The following is a 14,123-nucleotide window of genomic DNA, read 5'->3' on the forward strand; positions in this document are numbered from 1 at the left end:
GGCGGGCCCTGGGCATCCAGGGTCCAGAGGGTGGGATCCTGATGTCTCCCGCTCCAAACTCTGCACAAGGCCTCACGGGGGCTCACACCGTGAGCTGCATTGGCAGGTGCCCATGGCCTCTCCGACGTGTGCGCTCAGACCTTCTGGGGGCTTCAGGGAACACAGAGGCGGGATGTGACCACAGTGTGAAGGTAAGGCCGAGAGCAGCCCGTCACAGCTCCACACACATCACAGGTGTGTCACCAGTGGGCAACTGCCCCAACAGGCCAGAATCACATGCCACTCCATGGTCCCCACAGCCGTGGTGAGCACCCACAGAACAGATCCATGACACAGTCCATCCCAGGCGGCAGCCGATACAGCAATCTTCCAGAGCCACCGGCCATCCTCACAGCCAGGTCCAGCCTGCGCACGGTCCCTGCCAGCCCTCCCTGGCCACACCACCCAGCTGCAGCCCCAGTAAGAGTCCAGCTGCGGGACACGGGCTCGGGAAGGAGTGTGTGGGCAGTGGGCGAGGTCCCCTGCCAGCCGGCAGGACAGGCCGGGGGGGCCATGGCCTCACACACTCACCCCCAGAGCCACTCCCACCAGGCAGTGGGACACAGGAACAGGTACTTGCCACAAGGATCCCTGCATCCACGTCCCAGGCACGTGGCCGCACAGGCTGTGGCTTCTCATACACAAACGGCCACGACCCTTCCCTCGCAGGGCTGCCTCAGGGGCAGCAGTGATGGTGCCCGTGCCCCTCCCTTCCTGGGGCATCCCGGTGACCACCACTGGGTGTTGCAGCGCAGCGAGTCAGTGTGGCATCGAGGGAGAGAGGCCACGAGCTGGGCAGCAGGGGCCACGGAGAGGAGCCCACTGTGTCCTCGGCACAGGGGCCTCACATAAACCCTAACATGCTGACACACTTCCCAAGAAGATAAAGAAAGGGGAACTTCCAGGGCTGCTGAGGCCCCTTGGGGTTCCCACCCCATTTTTAGTCAGGGTACGGAGGCAGAGCTCCCTTCCCCCCAGGCTGTGCTGAGCTGAGCTGCTCTGTACTGAGCGGGATGAGCTGCACTGGGCAGAGCTGAACCGCATCCCAGAACAGGCTCCTGGCCCCATCCCAGGACAGGAGGCTGAGAGGTCAGAGTCAGGGTCCAAGCCCACCCCCATCATTCACCCGCCTGTGTGCAGGTCTCATACAGCCCTAGACCCCAAGTTCCAGTCATGCTCTTACACACACACACACACACACGTGCACACACACATGGGCACACACACAAACAGGCACAGTCGCACGCAAAAACACGCACACACGCACTCGTGTACCTACACGTAAACACATGCACACAAAACACCCACAAGTGCCAGGCCTCCAGGGGCAGCTCACAGTGGGCTGGACAAGGCGGGCTGGACAGGGCAGGCTGCCACTCCAACCAGCAGGAGGGCGGCTGAGGACAGGGCATCATTATTGTCTCCCCTCCTCGGGGTGGGGGGCCAGGCCGACCGCCCCCCGCCAGCCCAGGCAGAGGCTGGACCGGGGAGGGCTGACTGGCCCATGCCTGCAGAGCTGGAGCTCCAGGAGCTGTGTGCGGATGCCACTGAGAGCCAGGAGCTGGACGAGCTGTGGGCCAGCCTGCTTGTCTTCATCACCCTGTTCCTGCTCAGCGTCAGCTACAGCACCGCCACCACCCTGTTCAAGGTGGGAGCCTGGAGGCCCCTCGGCCAGGGCGGGGAAGGCCCGGAGGGAGCGGGCGCTTCCAGCATGAGCTGTCCTCACGCATATGCCCTCCTTCCAGGTGCGCTGGGTCCTGGCCACCGTCCTGCAGGAGAAGCCACAGCCCATCCGAGACTACGCCAACATCGTGCGCCCGGCAGAGTAGGCCCAGAGACAGGGCAACGAGGCCGTGCTTGCCCTTCCCCGTGTCAGAGATTATCTGCTCACACGCAGATATAGACAGATGATAGGTAGATAATAGGATAAAATTTTAAGAGAGTTTTGTTCATTTTGAGCTGACAAGACCCACACCCATCGCAAGGTTTCCGGAGGTCGAGGCCTGGGTTCCCTCCTCCCATCTCCAGGACTGGGGGTCCCCCAAGGACAGACCTGAGTGTCTTCTTCTCTGACTGGTGCCCCAGATCAGGAGACCTGCCCCATGGACAACAGCACAAGGACAACAAGGGCTCGACTCACACCGGCCCCCAGAGCCAGAGGCCGTTGCACAAGGCAGAATGCATCTCCCCCAAGCCCGGAAGGCCGGTGTGCAGGTCACCGGCCAGGAGGGCCTCTGCCTGGCACACGAGGACCGCAGTCTGAGAGCAGGCCCCTGGGTGGACACTGCCAGGGATGCTGCCTCCACGGGCCCTCCCGGCAGTAAGGGGCTGCCTTCTCAGGGTCCCTCTGTCCCTCTTTCTTTCCTTCTGTTACAAACCCAGCACAGGGGGCTGATGCTGGCCCCCGAGAGCTATGGCCACGGCCTAATCCCAGGAACCTTGAATGTGACCTTGTTTGGAAAAGTGTCTTTGCAGATGTGATTGACGCTAAAGATCTTCAGATGAGATGATCCGGGCCCTAAATGTGATGGCGGGTGTCCTTCCAAGAGGCTGAGGAGGAGGTACGCAGACACAGAGGAGAAGCCCCATGAAGAGGGAGACGGGGGTGGGAGGGACGGGGCCACAAGCCGAGGAGTGACCCTGGCCTGTGGAAGGTGCTCAGTCGTGCCGGGCATGCACCCTGACCCATGGAAGGTGCTGGGTCAAGCTGGGCACAGACCCGGACCCGTGGACAGTGCTCAGTCATGCCAGACACAGACCCTGACTTCTGGAAGGTGTTCAATAATGCCGGCAATGGACCCTGACCGGTGGAAGGTGTTCAGTGATGCCAGGCACAGACCCCGACATGGAAGGTGCCCTGTAAATCCTAGCAGAGTGCACGTCTGTCCTCTTTCCTGACTTCCTGGTAACTCCACAAGGCTGCACAAGTCCACACATGACCACGCTCCCCTTGGGGAGTGCAGGCAGCATGCGTCCCCACACCATCTCGGTGCCATCATCCCCGTGACCTCCCTCTCTTACGACTGGAAGACCGTGTTCTTGCACACCAGTTTAGGTTTCTAGATAACAAGAGCAGAAAGGAGCCTTTGCTCGCATCCCAGAGCCCGTCCAAGGGCCCAGAGGGTGCTCGGAATAGCTTGCATGTGTGTGCTACCTTTGTTACGAACGATGAGCCAGTATTAGTAGATCACCGTGAACTAAAGTCCACAGTCCACGGTGGTCTCAGCACCTGTGGTGTGTCCCCGCCTATGAGCCTGAGCAATGCATCCCATGCCCCCAACCACAGGCCTGTGGGGCCCTGTCCATGGTGCTGCCCTGGTCAGCCCTGCTCTGGAGGATGCTGTCCGCCTGCTCCACCATCTCATTGGCAACACTCTTAAGTTCCCTTCCGCAGAAGATCGCCTCTGGGCCCCATTCCTTCCTCGCCCTCCCCCCAGCCCCGGAAACACCTCATCCCCCCGGCCGTAGTGTGCTTTCTGGACACGGTGCAGGGGGATGGGACAGCGTGGAGCCTTCTGCAGCTGGCCCACTGACCGGGCACACGCCGAACAGAGTGGAGTCCACACGTGCCCATAGGGGCTGACTGCCCGGGCAGCTCCTCAGGAACGGCCCGAGAGGTGCAGGTGTGCGGGGGCTTGGGGCGGGAGCCCTGCTGCACCTTCACACACAAAACACTCCCTTTCCATAAGAAAGAACATCCAGGTATCCAAGCTCATGGTCACTGCTTGAAAGAGGCGCTGTGTCGGACCCCATACGGATTCTGCCCCCGTCAATCCTGAAGACAGGAAACCCCAGCAGCCTGACGTGGAGGGAAAGCCACGAGAGATTTCTCTCTCCAGCAGCATGACGGCACACCAGCTTGGCCTTCCCCGGAGCCTGACGTACGGCCCCCACGCGTGCACCGTGCACCCGCCTTGCAAATGAGTCACCGGAAGGGACACCCTCCTGTCCGAACATGCCCGTCAGGCGACTCCTCCCTGCATTCCTCCACATGAAGTCGGCCAACTCCTGCCTCTGTGCTAATCGACAGTCTCGGGGACATTTGCAGGAGGGAACGAGGTCCCGGAACCCTGTGAGGTGGTGCTTCTCCAGAGCACTTACTAACAGCTGCAGGCCTGGGCCTCAGGCTGTGTCCTGACGGCCCTCAAGGAAATCCCTCCTTCTTTCTCCTAGAGAATCTAAAAGGTTGTTTGTTCTCTGTGGACAGCCTGGGACTGGGCCACAGGGCAGGCCAGGGGGAGCCGATGGCCCACGATCCTCCAATGGGCGGGGGTCGTTCCAACCACACAGGCTCCCGGGGCAGGGCAGTCGGGGGCAAGGGCAGACCCTCCCGCGGGCCGTCCAGCTCTGCTTCGAGGGTCACAGCGAGACCCGCCAAGGTTGCTGACATGCTTTCCGCTGGGTGTGGGGACCCGGGACACGGCGCCCTTCAGATACGCCGCCCTCCAAACATGCAATTAGACACAGATTATTTTGAGCCGAGGCATGGATGGAGCCAGAGGAGACAGGATACTCCTGGGAGGCCACCCTGCTGTGTGGACACGGCAAGCCCAGGGCTGGTCCGCAGGCTACGGGTGGGACAGTCTGCACCCACGCTGCAAGCTCGCGGGGCCACAAGGAGGAGCCCACCAGGGCTGGGGGCACCGCAGGGCTCGGCTGAGAGCAGCTGAGACGGCTCTGCGGGGGGCGGGGGGAGGCAGCAAGCATATCCCTTCAGGAGGCACACAGCTAAGAGCATCATGTGGAGGGGGGTTCCTGTGCTCTCCCTTGGGCCCCGGGCACCCACCACACCCCACCCCACACACCCACCTGGGGCACCTTTGGCTGTGTCCGGAATCACCCCCCCCCCAGGCCATTTGAGACAGAAACCACCCAGAAGAAAAGGGAACTTCAGGAAGCAAGCCAAGCCTCTTGGTTTCATTCCTGTTCTTAGTCTTCCTGGGGCTGCCTGGAGGCTAGGAAGCAGGGCTGTGGGCACAGAGCTCAGCCACGAGGAGCCACGTGTGTCTGGGGCCACAGCAGGGAGGAGGTGCGGTGAAGGGGCGAGCATGGCTGCAGGGGAGCGGCCCCCACGGCCCCAACCATGCTGAGTGCGGTCTGCATGGGGCCAAGACAGAGGGATTAAGATGGGGACAGAGAACCAGCTACAGGAGCTGAGGAACACCAGGCCCTCAGGACCCCATGGAGGGACTGGAGCAGGTGAGCCAGCACGGGGGAAGGCAGGCTGCCGAAGTCCATGGCACCTCCCAGGGCAGGGACGAGGGGGGCGTGGGAGGGGCTCACCCACACCAACACTGCTGGATGCACCAGACGCTGACAAAAGGGGGCCAGGACCGGGACCTTCAAGGACCATGACGGGCATGATGGGCAGAAGCCTGAGGGTTGCCCTTCACCCCCTGTGCTGGGCGCCGGGGACGCGGCCAGCTTGAGCCACTGCAGGACCAATGCCAACATGGACAGATGGGTCTGAGGTGAGGACACAGAAAGGGGCTGGCTCAGCACAGGGGAGGAGAAACCAGGTGGACTGAGGGTCCTGTCCAGGCCAAGGGAGCCGGCTCAAGCCTCAGGCCAGGGCCAGAGGTGTTGGCCATGAGGCCCTGGGCGGCACCAGATGAGCAGCAGATGAGCAGAGCAGACCAGGAGGGGCTGGTATGGCCCCCATGTGCTCAGAACCCAGACAGCAGACAGAGGCTGATCAGGGAGCTCAACATGCTACAGGAGTCAGCGGCTGAGGATCTTGGGCCAAACCTGGGCTAAAGCGTCTGGGACGGGCAGCAGAGGTGGGGCAGCCTTGGGACACACAGAAGTCTGGGGCAGAACTCAGGCACCTCTGGGAGGAGCATAGAGCAGGAGGGGCAGGGGCTGCACCAGGGGCTCAGGGGGACAGAGAGAGCTTGTGCAGGTGAGCGGGGGCAGGTGGTATAGACAGGGAGCATTAGGGGGCTGCCCCAGGGGCTCAGGGGAGCAGGCAGAGCCTGTGCAGGTGAGCAGGGGCAAGTGGGAGAGCAGGAGGGGAGAGGGGCTGCCTCAGGGCTCAGGGAAGCTGACAGAGCTTGTGCAGGTGAGCAGGTGTAGGTGAGAGTAGGAGGGGTAGGGGGCTGCCCCAGGGGCTCAGGGGAGCAGGCAGAGCCTGTGCAGGTGAGCAGGGGCAGGTGGGAGAGCAGGAGGGGAGAGGGGCTGCCCCAGGGCTCAGGGGAGCTGACAGAGCTTGTGCAGGTGAGCAGGTGTAGGTGAGAGTAGGAGGGGTAGGGGGCTGCACAAGGGGCTCAGAGTAGCAGGTAGAGCCTGTGCAGGTGAGCAGGGGCAGGTGGGAGAGCAGAAGGGGAGGGGGGCTGCTGTGATCCATGAGCTCCAAGGACCAGGGACCAGCGGCTGTGAGTGAGCAGATACTGGAGGCCAACACAAGCAGGGGTTGCCCCAGGAACTCAGGGGAGCAAGCAGACCTTGTGCAGGTGAGCAGGGGCAGGTGGGAGTGCAGGAGGGAAGGGGGACTACCCCAGGGGTTCAGGGGAGCAGACAGAGACTGTGGAGGTGAGCAGGTGTATGTGAGAGTAGGAGGGTTGGGGGCTGCCCCAGGGGCTCAGGGGAGCAACAGAGCCTGTGCAGGTGAGCAGGGGCAGGTGGGAGAGCTGGAGGGGAGAGGGTCTGCCCCAGGGCTCAGGGGAGCTGACAGATCTTGTGCAGGTGAGCAGGTGTATGTGAGAGAAGGAGGGGTAGGGGGCTGCCCAGGGGGCTCAGGGGAGCAGACAGAGCCTGTGCAGGGGAGCAGGGGCAGGTGGGAGAGCTGGAGGGGAGAGGGTCTGCCCCAGGGCTCAGGGGAGCTGACAGAGCTTGTGCAGGTGAGCAGGTGTATGTGAGAGTAGGAGGGGTAGGGGGCTGCCCAGGGGGCTCAGGGGAGCAGACAGAGCCTGTGCAGGGGAGCAGGGGCAGGTGGGAGAGCTGGAGGGGAGAGGGTCTGCCCCAGGGCTCAGGGGAGCTGACAGAGCTTGTGCAGATGAGCAGGTGTATGTGAGAGTAGGAGGGGTAGGGGGCTGCCCAGGGGGCTCAGGGGAGCAGACAGAGCCTGTGCAGGGGAGCAGGGGCAGGTGGGAGAGCTGGAGGGGAGAGGGTCTGCCCCAGTGCTCAGGGGAGCTGACAGAGCTTGTGCAGGTGAGCAGGTATATGTGAGAGCAGAAGGGGTAGGGGGCTGCCCCAGGGGCTCAGGGGAGAAGACAGAGCCTGTGCAGGTGAGCAGGGGCAGGTGGGAGAGCAGGAGGCGAGAGGGGCTGCCTCAGGGCTCAGGGGAGCAGACAGAGCTTGTGCAGGTGAGCAGGTGTAGGTGAGATTAGGAGTGGTAGGGGGCTGCACCAGGGGCTCAGGGGAGCAAGTAGAGCCTGTGCAGGTGAGCAGGAGCAGGTGGGAGAGCAGGAGGGGAGAGGGGATGCCCCAGGGTCCCAGGGAGGCAGGTAGAGCTTGTGCAGGTGAGCAGGGGCATTTGGGATAGCAGGAGGAGTAGGGGGCTGCCCCAGGGATTCAGGGGAGTGACAGCCTGTGCAGGTGAGCAGGGAAGGTCGGAGAGCAGGAGGGATAGGGGGCTGCCCCAGGGGCTCAGGGGAACAGACAGAGCTTGTGCAGGTGAGCAGCGGCAGGTGGGAGAGCAGGAGGGGCAGGGGGCTGGCACCAGGGCTCGGGGGAGCAGACAGAGCTTGTGCAGGTGAGCAGGTGTATGTGGGGGAGCAGGAGAGGAAGGGGGGTGCCCCAGCGGCTCAGGGAGCAGACAGAGCTTGTGCAGGTGAGCAGGGGCAGGTGGGAGAGAAGGAGTAGGGGCCTGCCCCAGGGGCTCAGGGGAGGAGGCAGAGCCTGTTCAGGAGAGCAGGGGCGAGTGGGAGAGCAGGAGGGGAAGGGGGCTGCCCCAGGGATTCAGGGGAGCAGACAGAGCTTGTGCAGGTGAGCAGGACACGAAGGAGAGCAGGAGGGGAAGGGGGCTGCCCCAGGGGCTCAGGGGAGCAGACAGAGCCTGTGCAGGTGAGCAGGGGCAGGTCGGAGCGCAGGAGGGGAGAGGGGCCCCCCCAGGGGCTCAGGGGATCAGACAGTGCTTGTGCAGGTGAGCAGGGGCAGGTGGGAGAGCAGGAGGGGAAGGGGGCTGCACCAGGGGCTCAGGGGAGCAGACAGAGCTTCTGTAGATAAGCAGGGGCAGGTGAGAGCAGGAACCATAGGGGGCTGCACCAGGGGTTCAGGGGAGCACGTAGAGCCTGTGCAGGTGAGCAGGGGCAGGTGGGAGAGCAGGAGGGGAAGGGGGCTGCCCCGGGGCTCAGGGGAGCAGGCCGAGCTTCTCAGGTCAGCAGGGGCCTGGGACCCAGGAGGGGCAGAGGCTTCCCCAGGAGCTCCAGGGATGAAGGGCGGGACTGAGCTAGCAGGAGCTCTGGACTAGGTGGGAGCTGAGCAGGTGCAGCCTATAGATACAACGGAGGGCTCTGGCCCAGGGGTGCGTCCCTGCACATGGGGGACAGGGTGAGGGGCTGGCCCGGGGGGACACGTTAGGGTGGAGACTGGAGCCTGGGTGGGAATGTCTCTGGGGCGGAAGGGTCAGCGGTAGTCACCTTTGAGGGGCCGAGGGGGGCCAAGGTCTTCGGGCCAGGGGCACGAGCCCTGTTCTGGAGGCTCATGGGGACGAGGAACAGAAAAGGTGGACATGCCTCAGCCAGGCGGGGAGCCACAGGGCAGCGGCCCCAGTGGAGGAGAGAGCAAGGGGCCCGATCAGAGCTTGAGGCAGGGCTGCCGGCCTGGGGTGTGGGTGGGAGGGGACACCAGACAGGTTCCTCCGCCTTAGCAGAGGGGACCAGGGTCAGAGGGGATAGTCCTGGCTGGGTTTGGGGGGCTGAGCTGCCCTGCGGTGCTGGCACCCTGCACGGAGCACAGCCAGGGCAGGGCAAGTCCCCCCCACGCTGAGGGGCATTCAGGCTCAGGAACGACGTGGGCTGAAGGAGGACTCTGGGAGAGCAAGGAGCTGAACAGGCCCCAGAGCAGGGGTGGCCACGCCAGGGGCACGGGCTGGGAGGGGCCCTGGTGAGCTCAGGAAGCCAGGCCAGGAAGGCCTGAGGAGGGTCCAGTGTGTTTGGGGCAGGGACGGGGGCCAGGGCTGCTTGGCTGCAGGACGACCCAGAAGACGTGAGGCCTGGAGGGCAGTTGGCGGGCCTTGTTGAGGGCTCTGGGCTGAGGGGCATGGGCAAGCGGTGGACATTCCTGCTGGTCCAAGGCACAACTAGGCCAGGACAGCGTGGCAGTGGACTCAGGAGACTAGCAGGAGCCGGCTGGGACCAGGGGCCACAGGGCAGGGCTCAGACAGAGGGCTCGGTCAGGCTGGACACCCAGAGGAAGCCTGCGGCCCAGGGGGACCCTGACCCAGGTGGTCACCCAGCGCTGACCAAGCTCATGAGTCCAGCACCTGTGGCCGCAGAGAGCTAGGCCAGGCAGCTGGTCTGCACACGGCCAGGAAGCACATGGGCACTGGGCCCGGGGGCACCCCAGCCCGGGCACCTGCTGTCCTGCCCCGACCCTGGCAGGGGTGAGAGCCTGGTGGTCACACAGCCTCCTCTCTTGCAGCCTCCACCACGGCCCCATCGGTGTTCCCACTGGCCCCCAGCTGCGGGACCACATCCGGCTCCACAGTGGCCCTGGCCTGCCTGGTGTCCGGCTACTTCCCCGAGCCCGTGACTGTGTCCTGGAACTCCGGCTCCTTGACCAGTGGTGTGCACACCTTCCCGTCCGTCCTGCAGTCCTCAGGGCTCTACTCTCGCAGCAGCATGGTGACAGTGCCCTCCAGCAGGTGGCCCAGTGACACCTTCACCTGCACCGTGGCCCACCCGGCTAGTAGCACCAACATTGTCAAGCCAGGTGAGAGGACGGGCTTCAGAGAGGGCGTCCACTGGGAGACAGGCCAGGTCAGCTGGCCCGCCTCGACCCCAGGGCACAAGGGAAGCACCGCTGTCTCCCCCATCTGAAGGCCTCCCAATTGTGGAAGGAGGTCCTCTGGGTGTTGCTGCCTGGTCCACTGTGAGCACAGGCGGTTTACCCCACTCCAGTCCCTGGTCGAGGAAGTCCCCATGACCTGACCCCCACCTACACCCACCCAAAACTGTGCCCACTCCAGACACCCAGTAATGCCCAGTCTGCTCTCTCTGCAGTGACCCAAGACTGTGACTGTGTGGAACCACCGCAACCCCCATGCCGAGGTGAGTCAACAGGACCTTGCCCTCCACCACAAGCAGATGGCCAGACTCGAGCCACAGCCTGCTGGGGGAATGGATGTTCAAGAGGAAGCCCCCACGTGCTGACCCCTGCTCTCTGTCTCCCTTACTAGTCGCTGAAATGCTGGGAGGACCTTCGGTCTTCATCTTCCCCCCCAAACCTAGTGACATCCTCAAAATTGCCCGAACCCCCGAGGTCACATGCGTAGTGGTGGACCTGGGCCGAGAAGACCCTGAGGTCCAGATCAGCTGGTTCGTGGATGACCAGGAGGTGCACACGGCCAAGACAAATCCACGTGAGAAGCAGCTCAACAGCACCTACCGTGTGGTCAGTGTCCTCCCCATCGTGCACCAGGACTGGCTCAAGGGGAAGGAGTTCAAGTGCAAGGTCAACAACGAAGCCCTCCCATCCCCCATCCAGAGGACCATCTCCAAGGCCAGAGGTGTGCAGCAGGGTGAGGGGTGCAGGGAGGGTTGAGCGGGGCCTTGCAGACCAAGCACTGCCCTCCACCCTGTGAGTGACCATCTCTGCTGACCTCTGATCCCACAGGGCAGGCCCATCAGCCCAATGTGTACGTCCTGCCCCCGTCTCCAAAGGAGATGGCATCCAAGGACAAAGTCAGCGTGACCTGCCTGGTCAAAGACTTCTACCCACCTGAGGTTGATGTCGAGTGGCAGAGCAATGGCCAGCAGATGCCAGAAAGCAGTATCCGAACAACCCCACCCCAACTGGACGCAGATGGGACCTACTTCCTCTACAGCAAGCTCTCGGTGGACAAGAACCGCTGGCAGCGGGGAGAGGTCGTCACGTGTGTGGTATTGCATGAAGCTCTACACAACCACCACACAGAGCTATCCGTCTCCCAGTCTCCGGGTAAATGAACAACACGCCCGGGACCCCAGCAAGCCCCCACCCATGGGCTCTCAGGGTCCCACAAGGACGCCAGAGCCCCCACCCCTGTGTACATACCTCCCGGGCAGGCACCCCTGCATGAAATAAAGCACCCAGCACTGCCCTGGGACTCTGCGATGCTGTCATGGTTCTTTCTGAGGCAGAGCTCAGGACCCCCGGACCTCTGGGCGGCACAGACAGGCCTAGCTCCAAGGCCAAGGGGTCACCATTGGTGGGAGAGAGCGAGTCCCATGGGGGCATGGTCCCCGAGTGGGCAGGTCTTCACGGGCTGCCACAGGATGTGGGCAGGAGTTGCCTGGGCAGGAGTTGCCTGAGCAGGAGTGGGGACTTTGCCAGAGGTGGCAGCCACTCTGGGCCGTCCCTCCAGTCAGAAGCTACCCAGGGCTGGAGGGTATGGACCTGGAATGCAGAAGCCCCTCCAGAGCCCTCAGGGAAATGAGCACACAGTCCTACCCAACTCTGTACCAACCCAAGTTGTGGGACCCTGGCCTGTCCTCCACCCTAGGCTCCCTGGGCCTCCTGAGACCCTGTGTGGTAGCTCTGTGCCCCTGCAAGAGCCATGCCTGACCCGTGTGTGGGGACAGGCCCTCCTTTGCCCTCAGGCACTCCACGAACAGGCCCCCTCCCTCCCTCACATGCAGGGGTTTGGCCCGGCTTCATCCTGCCTGAGGCCAGGCCTGTCCACTCCTGAGGACACTCATCCCCGTGCCCCAAAGGGGCAGAGGCAGGTGGCCCTGAGTGCCCAGGGGAAGGACCATCCCAGATGCCCTCTTGGACGCTGAGTCCAGACCCACTGAAAAGAAGCCTGTCCCGCTGAGCAATGCCACCTTCACTCACACACATGCTTGTATATGCACACACATGCATACACATGTGTGTGTGCACAGTCACACACATGTACATGCACACACGTGCTTGCAAACGCACACACGCACACGTGTACATACACACACGGGCCCTAAACGCTGGGCCTCACACCGGACAGCCTCCATGAGCCCAGAGCAGAGCGGGTCCTGGGAACCCTCAGCGTGCACACTAGCCTGGTCCCCATCCCCTCCAACACCCACCAGCTGCTCAGCAGCTCATCCACACACTGACCACACTGACCAGCCCTCCTCTGCCCCAGGGCACCTGCGACCCCTCCCAATATCCACGAAACCCCCACACCCAGCTTGTCCTGACGCTGCCACACACTCGTATTCCAGGACACTCCCCAACACTGACCAGCCCTTCCCCGGACTCTGCTGACCCTCCCACCCTCTGGACCTGGCCCCCAGGGGAATGTGTGTCGGTCAGGGTGCCTTCCCCCAGGAGGGCCCCAGCACAGGGCACAGCAGAGAAGGAGGGGGTCCCCTGGCCAGGCCCAAGCTGGGGAGCTGGGGGTTGCTGAGGCTGGCACCTGACGTTGCAGAGGGCTGTGACTGTCCCCCAGGGAATGAGCCCAACGGGCAGGCACGGCACTGACCACCCCTTTCCTGTCCAGAGCTGCTCCTGGACGACAGCTGTGCCGAGGACCAGGATGGGGAGCTGGATGGGCTGTGGACCACCATCTCAATCTTCATCACCCTCTTCCTGCTCAGCGTGTGCTACAGCGCCACCGTGACCCTCTTCAAGGTGGGCGTCCCCACATGTACCTTCAGTGTCGCCTGCTGTCCCCACGCTGTCCCCCATGCTGTCCCCAGGCTGTCCGCAGGCTGTCCCCAGGCTGGACCCATGCTGTCCCCACGGGGTCCCCATGCTGTCCCCAGGCTGCCCCCATGCTGTCCCCAGGCTGGACCCATGCTGTCCCCACACTGTCCCCAGGCTGGACCCATGCTGTCCCCACGGGGTCCCCAGGCTGTCCCCAGGCTGTCCCCATGCTGTCCCCAGGCTGGACCCATGCTGTCCCCACACTGTCCCCAGGCTGGACCCATGCTGTCCCCACGGGGTCCCCAGGCTGTCCCCAGGCTGTCCCCATGCTTCCCCAGGCTGGACCCATGCTGTCCCCACGCTGTCCACTGTTGTCCCCATGCTGTGCACATGCACTCCACACACTGTCCCAGTGCTGTCCACACACTGACCTTAAACTGTTCCCATTTGACCCCACACTGACCCCACGTTGACTCTAAACTCCCCACACTGTCCCCACGCTATCTGCATGCTAACCCCACACTGTCCCAACAGAGAACCTCCGCTGACCTCACACAAAGCCTACAGTGTCACCATGCTGTCCCCACACTGTCCCCACACTATGTCCCGCGGTCCACATACTGTGCCCTTGCTGTCCCCACAGAGTCTCCACACTGGCCCCACACTGGCCCCTCTGTGTCCCCTCACTGACTACTCACTGCCCCCTTGCTGTCCCCTTGCTGTCCGCATGCCATCCCCACCAGGAGCCCCGCACACTACAGTGGTCCCGGGTGTGGGGGGCAGGCCCTGGTGGGAGGCGGTCCTTCGGGCTCCAGGCCCCACTCACTCCCTTGCCCGCCTGCTGCAGGTGAAGTGGATCTTCTCCTCGGTGGTGGAGCTGAAGCGCACGATCGCGCCCGACTACAGGAACATGATCGGGCCGGGGGCCTAGGGCCAGCCCTCTTGGGCGGGTGTCCAGGGCTGCCCTTGACCCCACACAGGAACCGGGTGCATCCGTTCATGCCGCTCGGCCTGCTGCCAGGCCCGCTCTCTGCCCTCCCCCCGCGACCCTCTGACCTCACAGCCACCCTGGGCCTGCACCTCCACCCTCGGCTCGTGGACACCATGGGCTGCATCTTGCCCCTGAACCCCCGTTTGGAGACTCAACACGACAGCAGGCTGTGTCCCCAACCTGAGCTGATGGACACATGCTGACCCCTCCTCAGCAGCCACCAAGATAGTGCTGGGGCCACATAAGACACTGAGGCATCAGGGCAGGATGGCCCTCACCAGGACGGCCCTGGGGTCGGCGTGCATGGTCATCCTGGAGGAGGTGG

At 63.6% G+C, this 14,123-nt stretch overlaps 1 gene segment (V, D, J or C); it reads left to right on the plus strand.

Annotated features, from left to right (window-relative positions):
* The first annotated feature begins 4,928 nt into the window (after positions 1-4,928).
* LOC114204162 (immunoglobulin heavy constant gamma 1-like) lies at positions 4,929-13,805 on the plus strand. The segment is given in 7 exon segments: positions 4,929-5,238; positions 9,622-9,912; positions 10,203-10,250; positions 10,379-10,708; positions 10,816-11,139; positions 12,662-12,792; positions 13,655-13,805. Coding segments are annotated over 7 exon segments (1,281 nt in total).
* The last annotated feature ends 318 nt before the right edge of the window (positions 13,806-14,123 follow it).

The sequence above is a fragment of the Eumetopias jubatus genome, unplaced genomic scaffold (genome assembly GCF_037043125.1).
Source record: "Eumetopias jubatus isolate StellerSeaLion01/CBP00866 unplaced genomic scaffold, mEumJub1_p1.0 scaffold_7, whole genome shotgun sequence".
Classification (NCBI taxonomy): Eukaryota; Metazoa; Chordata; class Mammalia; order Carnivora; family Otariidae; genus Eumetopias; species Eumetopias jubatus.